The following is a 12,519-nucleotide window of genomic DNA, read 5'->3' on the forward strand; positions in this document are numbered from 1 at the left end:
CGGAAAAAAATTGTTTTTAATTGTCGGTTTCAGGTCGGGCTCTGATATAAATACCTAATGTCTGTCTGACCTGTAGGTTTAACTTTTGCTTTGTCGGGTTCTTAAATGGTCTGTTTAAAAGCAGATCAGCGCCACAAAAAGCCAAAACAAAAATATTTGTCTCTCTTTTTCTTTTTCCTTGTCTTCCTCTGCACCTGCTCATTCATTCTCTGGCTCCGCTACACACACACAGAAACTTTAAGACAAACGTGACAATGCACATGCGGGTCAGATTGGAGCCACTAACCATTCACACTGGAGTCTGATACAGGTCACATTTTGATGTGAACAGACAAACAAAAAATTGCTGTCACTCGGCTCCGATAGCCAGACATACACACGCATGTTCGATGTAAACGCACACCCTGAGCCTTACGTCATATTTTTTAATTAGTCAGTATTACCGTATACTGTGGTAAAATAAGGAGACGGTATAAAAATTTGGATACCGCCCAAACCCAGTGAGGGTACAACGACGTTAAATACAGATATTTCCTCCACTGAGACAGGAAACACTGACAGATATACTGTAGCAGCTTCTCTGCACTCATTCCAAAGTAAAACCCTGATCACAAGTTGCTACATTTCTCAGGGCAGCAAAAACATGCCTTAAGTTCACCATCTGTGGTCAATGAGATCAAAATAACTCATTCAGATGAGAGTCACATTTCTGCATTATTGTGAGGATTTGGTTCAATTATGAAACAAAACACTTTCCTGAGGCGCCTGTCTGGACACTGCTAAAACACACTCACGTTTTAGGTAGATCTTTGTTGATAAAGAGTGAAAACTGGAATGCATGCGTTTGTTTTGCAGGAACATTATTGTGTGACCCAGGCCTAATATAGCCTGATCCAATGATTATTGTGAGCCTGGGCCAAAAGGTGAGAAACTGATATGAATGAGGATCCCGTCACATTTAAACATTTATTGTTTCAGTCCAAGGATTACAGTATGTAATGCAGGCAAAGAATCCACGCGTTCAGGTCAAGTTTTTTTAAGATTTTTTTTCCAATTGCCAACATTTATGTTGGTCAAAAAGGATGAGCTGGTATGAGGAGCTCATTTCATGTCTGTAGCTCTTTGATTAAATGATGTATGGGTTAGCTATTTTTTGCTGAACCCTCCTTAATCAGAGGCCATGGCTTTAGAGCCCAAATGTAACAGCTTAGGAAGTAAAGGGTTGTAATATTATCTTCATTTAATGCCAGTTTTTAAAGTATTGCCTTGTGTTTAGTGAAGTTTATGTCATTTAGCCATGTTTTAAGTTGAAAGAATTGATACAAACAAGCAAATAAAGAGCTAATGGCTTTTATTTTCAGCATTTCTTTATTTTTAAAACAAGCTGTTAAAGTTTTAGATTTAAGTGCAGTTTAAGTGGTGATTCCATTGACGTGATAATTTCCAAATCTACAAAAACATCTTATCAATCTGACTGGAATGTGATCGAAGACTGCTCTGAACATGAGAAAGGATGTAAAATTTTAGTCGGAGTATTACTTAGAATGGTGTTCTGTGAGTTATTGGCAAAGAGAAACTGTACCAAGGTCCTTGTAAGGTTATATATATATATATATATATATATATATATATATATATATATATATATATATATATATATATATATATATATATATATAAATAAAGAAATCCATCTCAGCATTTTCTGTTGTAATTGAAAAGTTATGGGAGTTTTCAACATTTGTGCTGTGACCACTACAATGCAATAAAACAACTGCGTATATGCATGGGGGAGTGAAAATAAATTTGCTGGAGGGGACCAAAGGATCACCCACTCCCTCATAAAAAAATTACTCTGCAAACTCTAAGTTTATATGCTCCAAGCAGGGAGGCGTTTCTGAGTTTCACATGAATTTTTAGGGCGACATCAAGCACAAGACTGGAATTCCTTTAAGTTATAAGATGCTTAAGGTAACAAAGATCCTAAAATGTAAACAGCCACGACATTCCAGCAGTCAAAATGCTTATCCGAGTCAACAAATCTTACAATTATCATTCTGACCTTCTGGTTACAGCTCTAACAGCAGGAGTTTGCAGCCCGTAGTTCACAGATGGATTTAGATTTGCTTAAAATCTTTAGATTCCTTTGAGCAAAACTGTATTAATGTTATCATTTATGACTATACAGTAACTCTCCTAAATACTATGTAAGGAGTGTTAAATTGAATTTAAAATCCTCACCTGCAGATTGACCTCAGCCTCAAAGAACGTGAGGCACGAGCAATAATGTCGGTCCGAGTCAATGTCGGTCAGCACCACAGTGAAGAAGGTTGGTGTTTTCCTGTCCCTGGACAGCCTCCAACCGCCAGGCTGGCAGAACTGGACATAAACAAAAACAAAAAAAACACAAAACTCTTAGCGAGGTGGATAGTATGTACACAGTAGTGTGATTGTAAGGCATTACTAAGCATGATTTGTTGGTACATTTACCTGTGTTCTCCCAAATTCTTTTTTTATTTAAATATTTTTATTAAGTTCAGATATAGATACAAATCTTTTTCTTTTTTTTCTCTTTGTCTGCACATGTTGTCAAAGGTCAACACTACAAGAAGTGCAATCTTTTTTAGACAGCAATGCATGTTTTGTTATTGCAATTAAATAAATGAATTTATTTTATTGCATAATTGTGACCATCACCAGCCCTCCATAAGAAAGGGTAAGAAACACTTGATTAAAGGGAGAATATAAAAAGATAGGGCAGTGTTACACCTGGGTGAGGGGGATGGGGGGGTGGGGGGAAGTGAGCAGGGAGGAGAGATTCAAGGTAGAAAACGGAAGAGTGGGGAAGAGTTGATTATTCTCTTTATATATTGACATAATACAGAAGAGATAAAAATAAAAAAAAAAAAAAAAAAAATATATATATATATATATATATATATATATATATTTTACTCTTTTCCCAGTTTATTTCAATTCTGAACATTGATAAAGTCTAAATTGGGCTTCCATGTTTTTCCCATTCATGTAGATCACCAGAGTTTACAAATCTATGCTTTTGCATAAGTACTATATTGGCCAGCTCATTCAGCCAATTCTAAAGGTTGGTGCCACTGGTGTTCTCCCAAATTCTTCAAAGGTTATTCCTAGATACTATGATTTCAGAGTAAAGAAATGACATTTTCATTCACTTGGGGAAAATGTATACTATGCCAAAATAACATTTTCCGATATTTTTATACAAAAAAAATGCCCTAATTGTTCCTTCTTGGGAGTCACCACTCAAGGACAGCCTTTAAGTACAAATTAATGGAATTATTACAGGTAGTTTAAAATGTATGCAAGTGCCAAATCACATGGGATTTTTAAGCAATGAATTTAAGTTTGAAATGATTCCTGAAAGAGATGCAGCCGATAGCTTGTCTGCCATCTAAACATTGGCCTTTTATTGGTCTTCTTTGTATTTATGATTAGTCACTTACTTTTCTTCGTTTAGTGTTTCCAATGACTGAGGTTTGCAATGCATTGTGTGCGTCCTCTATTGAGAGCATCAGAAACAGGTTTTAATTTGTATTAAAGACTGGTAATTCTACAAGAAGGAAGTAATTAATGTCTCAGTTCACTGAGTAAAGCACGTATCATAATGCGTCCCTGAAGACATGCTGCTTGTAAAACGTTTCAAAATAAAACAAACATGGTATCACTATTACTGCAACAGGTTTGGCTTACTGTCAATGCCCATAAAAACAGCATGAACAGGATGTCCCGTCACAGTATAGTGTCACCAAGAAGGCAGGACGTGGCACAAGTACAATTTATTTTCTTCTTGAAGGTCATGAAGGACAGTGCACACTTCTATTACGTGAAAGGAAATACAATAAATACAAACAGTTGGAAAATACCCAGTAATCAGCAAATGTGATTACTGATTATAGTTTAGTGAATTTGGAAAATGAATGCACATTTTTGTTGTTGTTAGAATTGGCAATAGATTACTTTAAAATGGGACATGTACCGAAACTGATTGAGAGTTTAAATGAATGAACTCTACATGGAAAAGAATTGCAAATCCAGCCATGCCCCAACAATTTTCGGACAAACACATTTATCAATAATATCAATTTTCTCAAGGATAAAAGTACTTATGAGTAAGAAAAAAGTTGAAACAATAAAAAGACAGGGATGCCCCGATACTACTATTTCACTACCGATATGATACAGATATTGCAACCTTGTGTTTCGGCCGATACCGATGTTGATGCGATACGATTATCAGCATGAATCATAAATACTTTTATTACTTATTTTGTAGTGTGGAATGTTAGAAAAGGCTTGATCAAGTGATGTTACTCAGAGAACAATAGTCAACAACACTCGGGATGAGAAAAACTGACCAATTTATTATTAACCAATTGGCTGCATATTTTAACCTTCAACATAATATCTACAGTACAGTATTCTACAATTGAACAAAATAATTAAAAAAAATAATAAGACCAGCACCAACGTTAAGGTGCATTACCACCACCTACTTTGTTAAAGTGTGAACCACAGTCACCTATGGATAGAAGCGCTGAAACAGAACATTTTGTCGAAGAGCTTATATCGATGATTTTAGATATTCGTTTTCTGGCTGATATCGGACCGATGTCCGAAATCAATATCGGATCGGGACACCCCTAAAAAAAGACAAAAGTATCATAGAGAACAAGGGGGAAAAATGTATGCTAAGATGAAAACACTTGCTATGAGTTTTACTCCTACCGAGTACCGACAAATGAGAGTGACCGCTAACATACCTTTCCGAACCCTTCTAGAGAAGGGTTCTCCAAACCAGTGACTCAGAACCCTGTGTAAGAGTACTACTTGGAACCAATACGTAAATTAATCAGGTCAAAACATTTATTAATTTATCACAGAATAAACATTTCTCATCAACATTTTTTAAAACATTTCCAAAATGGTACGTGTACACTACACGCAGCAATACGTTACAAGCTTCTGATGATAAACTGTGGCTAAAAAATGAGCTGACCTGTAGATGCTTTGCTCAACCATGAACAATTTTCAATGGCAGGTGAGAATGATTGGAGGAACTAAGGAAGGTGTGTGTGTGTGTGTGTGTGTGTGTGTGTGTGTGTGTGTGTGTGTGTTTGTTTCACTTGTTCAATCTGGTTTGGGTCAGGATGCGACAGTTTTATAATTGAATACAATACTTAACAGGAAATTTGGAAAACCTGCATTGTGGAAAGGTTTGTGGTTGTGTGTTTGCATGCACACTCAGGCCAGACAGGATCCAAGGACAAGTGCGTGGAGCTGTGATCCCATCCTAAACTATTCCAACTATGCCATTCATTGTTGTCAGAGAAGAGATAAACACATTTGGGAGCACGAAGCTCAAAAGATCACAGGAGATAAAACATCCTCTGTGTGTGTGTGTGTGTGTGTGTGTGACATCAGTATTTAATATATTTTTACACAGAACATACTAAGAAGAATGATGGTGCAACAATGAAGCAAAGCTTTAAAATATTTATTGAGCATTTCTTTTAGTCCATTATCTCATCTGTAGGTCTGCAGAGACACTGAACAGCAGACACAGGTTGAAAAACACTTCAGCCAGTCCAATATTTGGAGAACTTTTCCCTTTTCAGTGCAATGCACCTAGCAAGACCTATTTTAGGTGTAATGGTGCTGAATTAAATAAAAACGTTCAATACCCTTAAACTTCGGGGGTTGTAGGTGAATTTTTTTTTTTTTTTTCAAAGAACCCTGTGTGAGGTTGTTGAGTCTACTGTTATGCAACTTCTGTTTCTGAGTTTCAGTAACTGAGAAAAATGTGTTCCTATGCAAAGTTTGCCATTTGGCTCTCGATGAAAAAGTTTAAGACTGCACAGCCTGTCCTACATTTCTCCAACTTACAAAAGACTTGGCAGGGCAAAATATTTATGTTAATGTTAAATTCAAACCATTTGCAACCAAATGTAAAATGAATTGTGAAATGCGGTCAACAACAGATGCAGACAGATGGTTACACTTTTGATACGCGTCCTCACTAACAAGCAATAAAGAGGTGATGTTTAAGCCTGTTGCTTATTGTGTACACTTAAGGAGGATTTATTGTAGCAAATAGAGCTTACAACCAAATCTTTAAGACGTTCCTTGAATTTGTATACATTAGGCTGTCATATTACCCTGTCATTATTATGACACGACACCAATCATTAGCAAGAATAAGGTGGCATTAAGGCCAATTGTCATTTGTTACCCTAACCCAACCTAACTCCACTACTGTAGATCCCTCCACCTAACCCAAAAAATGCCAACATAGCTCCAAAGGTGTCATAATTTAGAACAACATTTAATGACAGCCTTCATGACACGTTATTCTTACATTGCTAATGACGGATAATGACAGCGTAATGTGGTCCTTTTGTATAAAACTTTAAGTAGAGCGTTACCACCTAATCTATCTTAAAAGCCTGATTGCCTAGATCATAACCCTAACCGGGGGTTTCCACTGGATAAGTCTCCGCTGCGCCACAGCTCCGATCCGGTTTTGCTCCTCTGTCCGCTGTACGGCAATCCCCACCGAATCCGCCATTAACCTTTAACCTCCTCGCCCCTCCCCTCTGTGCTTCGTCTCACTCACATGCACGTGCACAGCAGCTGCTAAAGAGGACCTCAGCTCATCGTTTGTATTGTGTAGAAACTAAGTTGTCTCATGTCTCATTCAGCAGTAAGTAAACAATAAACTTTACCATTATATATGTTAAAAAACGTGACCAAAAACTCTGTTTTAACTCTGTCAGCGGTGACGAGCTTTCAGTGTGAGCTAGTGCATATGAGGGGTCGAGAACAAGCAAGGAGACAGGGAGACGTGATTGGTTAAAAAAACAAGTAGTTTTTTTTCCATTGGTCAAAGTTATTACAGGTTTACAGCTGCTTCAGTTCATGGATTTTCTTCGTTCCTTTTTCAGAGCACATAAGATCTTAATTTCTGTCAGGACATAAAGACAATTTCAACCAAAAACTTAAAAAGTGTATCTGGAGAAAGTCGCCTACCCAAGCTTTAATTAGAAAAAAATTAACAATATTGCCATTTTTGTTTCAGGAATTGAATTCCGTAACTTCTGGCCTTTTTTCATGATCACAAAAAAATCAGAAGCTCTTCAAAGGAAAGGTCACTAGAAAAAACCTGGAAGGAGAACAAGACAAAGCTCTGACAGACACAAGCTATACAGCACATTATTCATCTATTGGTTGACAAAGACATTCACTTTAATAGGTGCAAAGGTCAAAATGTAGGAAACATAACCTTTAGACGGTACACGTACACACAACTACAGACAGGGAGCAGGGAGAAAGGATGGCTCCTGTTCCTAAAATAGACTTTAGTCAAGTGACAGACGAAGTCCTGGACACACTTGTTTTACTTCAACCAAAGCTGACGAAACTGTTGCCCTCCCACTAAACCCTCTTTGCTGCATCATGTGCTGTAGCACGGCATGCCTGACACTGAATACACAACCTGACCTGCTAAGCATCGCCACGGCTGAACACTTTTGGAGCCGCAGCAAAGTACGGTAAATAAAAAAAGTCAGGCTTGCATTCTTACAATGTAACAGGGCATTAATGGCTGCTCAGGCCGGCCCTGGCCAGATTTAACTGGGGCAGTAGCCATTATAAAGGATGACTCAGGCAAACTAACTAGCAAGAAATCCTTGTTTTCTTTGAGGTGTTACAAAAACTAAATACGACTACAAAAAAATGAATACAGTGTTTTTATTAGGCCACAACCTTTGATAGTCCTCCAGGCTGTGAGTGGTTATAAAAGAGGTCCTGTCATCACAAATCAGCTTGGTACAGCAAATTCCTTTTTAGAAAGGTGTTCTTTCATCATTTGCTTCAGTTATTCAACCAAATTAAACAAGACATTTTTTTTAGGAAGGGTGTCCCAATCCAATATTGATATCAGTCTGATATTAGCAAAAAATATTTATTGATCCTTATCGGGGAAATTTACAATATAATCTCCGATATGATATCCATTGTTTTTATTGGATTTTTTTTTAGGGTTTCTTGATTATTTTTCATTTATTGTTTAAGGTTAAAATAACCTATTAGTTAATAAAAAAATGAGTTGGTTTTTCCTCTTACCTATTGTTGCTGACTATTGATCTCTGGATCAAACCGTTTCTAACATTCCACAGTACAAAATAAGTTACAAAAGTAAGTATGATTTGTGCTGATATCGTATCAAATCAATATCGGTCATGGCCAATACAGAATGTTTCAATATCTATTGTTTAAAAGTTGGAAAAGTTGGAACCCCCTACTTTTTAAAATCTTTTTCTTTGCAGTAACAAATGTGTGTGAACTGACTACCATCAACAAAAAAACAGTGTTTTTATGTTCTTATTGACAGGTTTTGGTTGGCACAACCTATGAGTTGTTTTCTCGCGTTTTTATCAGCTTTTGTGTCGAAATGCAACCATTACCATTAAAACAAATGTCTAAAATTCAAGTAATGTGACAACTTAAGTATTTGTGAATGAGGGGCTTCATGGAAGACATAAGGCCTAACAATTTACAAACTTGCAAATCCTGCTAACTAAAAATAAGACTAATATTAGAACAGGTGCTACTGAAAGGAAACACTACCGTAAAAAAAAAAAGCTTTCTAATCTTTAGGAGGAAAAGGCTGAGCTGTAAGATAAAGTCAGTGCCAAAACTTTGTGGTGAGGAAGAAGCCATCCCCAGATGTGCGCTACACCATGTACTCCCCATCATTCCCTTTCCTCCGCATTTGCTTTTCCCATTCATGTGCAGGAGTTGCATGCCAGGAAGACAACACAATGACGGAAAGTGAGGTGCGAGGTGTCAAGGGCCAAGGAGGAGGGAGCAGTTAACTGGGAGGTGAAGGGGTCAGTGGCGTGCTGCCTGCTTACAATTCTAGCGTTATCAGGTTTGCAGGATGAGCGGTGGAAAAAAAGAACCAAAGGACAGTCGCTCCAGCTGCGTGTTTAGGTGCACAAACATACATGTTTACTTCAAGCCCCTCTCAATGCTCATTACTCAACGTCAGCACTGATGAAAAAAGCCATAAACATCAACATGATGAATATGATGATGAAAAAAGCGTCAAAGTGCTTGTTGCAAAACAAAAACTCAACTTCATAGCTGACCAGCACCAACACTCCTGGTTTTATTAGCCGATTTCCATGTGCAATTTAACACCCACATGGTTCAACTTTGAGACAGATTTTCTTAGAAGGCTATGATGAACCACAGTAAATAAAAAAAAATGTCGAGTCAGACAGAGAAGAGTCTATTGTGTATATATTGCAAACAGCACTGAGCCGAAACACCACAAGCTTCATTGATACCATGTGTGTTGAAAATGTAATGCCAGCGAAGGAATGCACATGAATTTTTAGCAACAGGATAGCAACAAGGACAATGTCTCACAACTATTCATAACTTATACACACCATTTTCCCCCCACTTTGAGGCAAATGCACAGAAACAAACCGAAAACATGTCTGCATGCAGTCAGTCCATCATGTTGAACTTAAAAAAAACCTGACTCATTCATTGATTCTTTCCTAAAGGAGAACATGCAAACTTGAAAAATTGATAAGTACAAAACAAAACAAAAAATTAAATTAGATATACACTAAAAACTTGCAATGCACTATATTTGTATTAACTTTATCAGGCTGATAGACTGAATAAATACTTTGACTTACTCACAGTTGTAAAAAACATTATTATTACCCAATGTAAGGTCTATTCTTGTCCTTGTTTTGCTTTCTTATCAGCAACTCCCGGTATTAAAAGCTTACACAGAGATAGAAGGGGATTTACATTCAAAATAAGCTGTTCTCTGAATAGTTCCCATACAGATCGATCTGTATTATTTCAGATTCATAAAACCCTTACAGTTACAGCATATATATATATATATATATCTGTTTTTTTTTTGTTTTTTTTTAACTAAGGTGGCCACTATTGTAAAAGTCTGGTTATGTTTCTGTTAAAAAGAAGAAAGGAAAAAAATGCTTTAGTGACGGCAGGGAAAAATGATGTTCAATGATGTTGTCATAGTGAGATAGGTTTTTATGAACTCTTACGACTTGCAGTTGGAAAACAAAAAGTATTTTCCCAAAGGCCATATGTCCACTTTTCTATTTTGCTCCGTTCATGAGTTTTGGTTGCTATCACTGTGATGTCTTGTTCGTTAGGTATCATCTTTCACAAAAAAAGTAGGGGGGAGAGAGTTTAAAAAAAAAGAATATACTTTAAGTGTTGAAGGTGAAAACTTACAAAGAAGCTCAAATTATGAAGAGGAATTTATTGAAAGGCCTAACAATAGGGCTAAAAAGTAAAATGGCCTATGAGTAGTCCTTTCACCCTCAAGTCAACAGAATTTTGCAGTTTTTAACCTTGTATAGCACTTGGAGCTGTATTATTATTTTTTTCGTATGAAAAGCGCTTTACAAATACAGTATTGATTGATTTATTGATTGAAATATGGTCACTGTTATCCTGATGTCACATGGAATCAGCTGCAGCCTTCATTAGCTATCAGCTGATACCGATAACACAGCTGTTGTAAAAAAGCAAAAGCAAACTTTAGGAACACATTTCAGAGCACAAGGATGCATGAAAAAGTGGGTAAACATCTTTGTTCTGAGGCTACACAGGAGCACAATGGCCATCCTGCGTCAGGCTAGGAGCACTTTAGAGCACAGTGGAGATAATGACTGCAAGACAGGTGCTTCCTCCACATGCTTTAGGGGAGGGGGCAGGGAGATCGGGGCAGTGAGGGGTCTCACTTCTGCTCTTAGAGAGGGCCCATTCAAAACAAAGTGAGCTCTGTTTGAAATCTATTTATAAATCAGCAAAATCCTTTTCTCATAATCTTTAAATGTATGATTAAGACAAAAAATGGCACTTCTTCGATAAAATTGAGTTTTTGCTCTTTTCCATTCAAGATATACAATAAACAAAAACAGATATTGCCTAATAATGGCCAACATGTTTGATGTTTGACCTACAACAGCATATTATAAAAATAAATATCTTTTTTCCTCTATGCAACTGATAGCAGAGCTACCTTGCTATAGATAATAACAATAATAATGCATGCCTATATGATGAAAGGGTGTACTTGGCCTTCAGCCAGAAACATTCCATATTTGACAGATTTCCTAAACAGCAATGGAGGTTAGCAGTGACGTAGTTGAACCATGATGTCCGACCTCACATCCGCCATCCAAAGTTATATGCAAATCTATACTCACAGCATATTTAGATATTTAGATGATAATTGCAGCAGTAGGGTTGCCATAAAAGCTTGGTTCTGGCAAATTAACCTTTTAGCAGTGCTGCCAATAGTTAGAGCAGTTTTTATTGAAGACTTTCCTCAGTGACATGAAACGTCCTTGAAAGGCGAGGATGTCCAGAAGGAAACCATATGTCTGAGCAACCTTAGACAAAGACAAGCTCTGCGAGAACAAAGCCACATGTAGCCTTTCACCGTGACAATGCAACTTAATTGATGCATGCATGTAGTGCTCCTGAAATCAGAGAACTCAAACAGAATAACAGAGCTACATTATTTTACAATCATGTTTTTAAAAAATCTGTCCTACTGCTTTGTAAACATATTCATTGCGTGCATTATCTTCAACACTCAAGTTGAAGCTTTTGGCTCATGTCACACCACAAAAGTCAAGTTTACAAAGTTTTCTCTTAATTAAAGAGATCAGATGAGGGGGAAATACACCGACAAACTACAATTACAAGTTATGTCACCAGCCACAAGCCTTTTTCTCAGCAACGCTCCGCACACTTTTACTAGCTGCTGTGGTATTCACCAGTAGCAGAGCAGAAACGTCTGGAGCCAGGCTGCTCTTTGAATTTTAAAGAAGGAAACGCACCGGCAGCAGCTCCAGCATCCCAAACCGTTTGTTTTAGGACATCATCACCTGGCTCCGATGTGTTAATACAGGGCTTTGTCAGGCACCTGGCTGCAACAGATTACTGCGTATCATGGATTTTGAGTTTTGTTCATACAGTGGTATCGTATCTCAACGACATTCATAGCTATTATTTTGATTGTGTACTATAGAAATGTAAGGCTCCTGTATCGTTTTTACGGCTTTTGATGCAGAGGGTAAATGGGTTTGTGCTTTGTCGTGCATAGCGACTTGACATCATCCTGTGTATTCCTGTTTCCTGGTTAGCTCACAGGGTATTTCATCATTGAAAGTCCTGCTGAGTTAAAACCCCATGCTTTGTTTCCTGATGTGTTTAGTTTCACTGCCCCATAGAGCATTGATTACTCATCCGTAGATCTTCCTGACAAACATGTGATCCCATTCTCCCGTTGGCTGGAATGACTTCCTGCTATTCGGAATGCAGTGTTTAGCTTTTCTCTCATATTTTAAAAACATCAGAAGAACAACGTGCCCTGTGACACGTCAACTGATGGCCACTTATGTCAGCCCA

General features: G+C 37.5%; 2 protein-coding genes across 5 annotated transcripts in view; one reads left to right on the plus strand and one right to left on the minus strand.

Annotated features, from left to right (window-relative positions):
* sbf2 (SET binding factor 2) overlaps nt 1-12,519 on the minus strand; it is a 113,377-nt gene that overhangs the window by 71,018 nt on the left and 29,840 nt on the right. For both annotated transcript variants that reach the window (XM_028476642.1, XM_028476634.1), the window contains exon 3: nt 2,242-2,379. In XM_028476642.1, coding sequence (XP_028332443.1) covers nt 2,242-2,379 — 138 coding nt within the window. The remainder of the gene's footprint in view (nt 1-2,241; nt 2,380-12,519) is intronic.
* The window catches only part of ampd3a (adenosine monophosphate deaminase 3a), a 66,010-nt gene continuing 60,963 nt past the window's right edge, over nt 7,473-12,519 (plus strand). The window contains exon 1 of one of the 3 annotated variants that reach the window (XM_028476704.1): nt 7,473-7,586. The gene's annotated coding sequence lies outside the window, so the exon portion shown is untranslated. The remainder of the gene's footprint in view (nt 7,587-12,519) is intronic. The other 2 variants (XM_028476723.1, XM_028476712.1) reach the window with 2 other exon arrangements.

This window comes from Gouania willdenowi, chromosome 3 (assembly GCF_900634775.1).
Source record: "Gouania willdenowi chromosome 3, fGouWil2.1, whole genome shotgun sequence".
NCBI lineage: Eukaryota > Metazoa > Chordata > Actinopteri > Blenniiformes > Gobiesocidae > Gouania > Gouania willdenowi.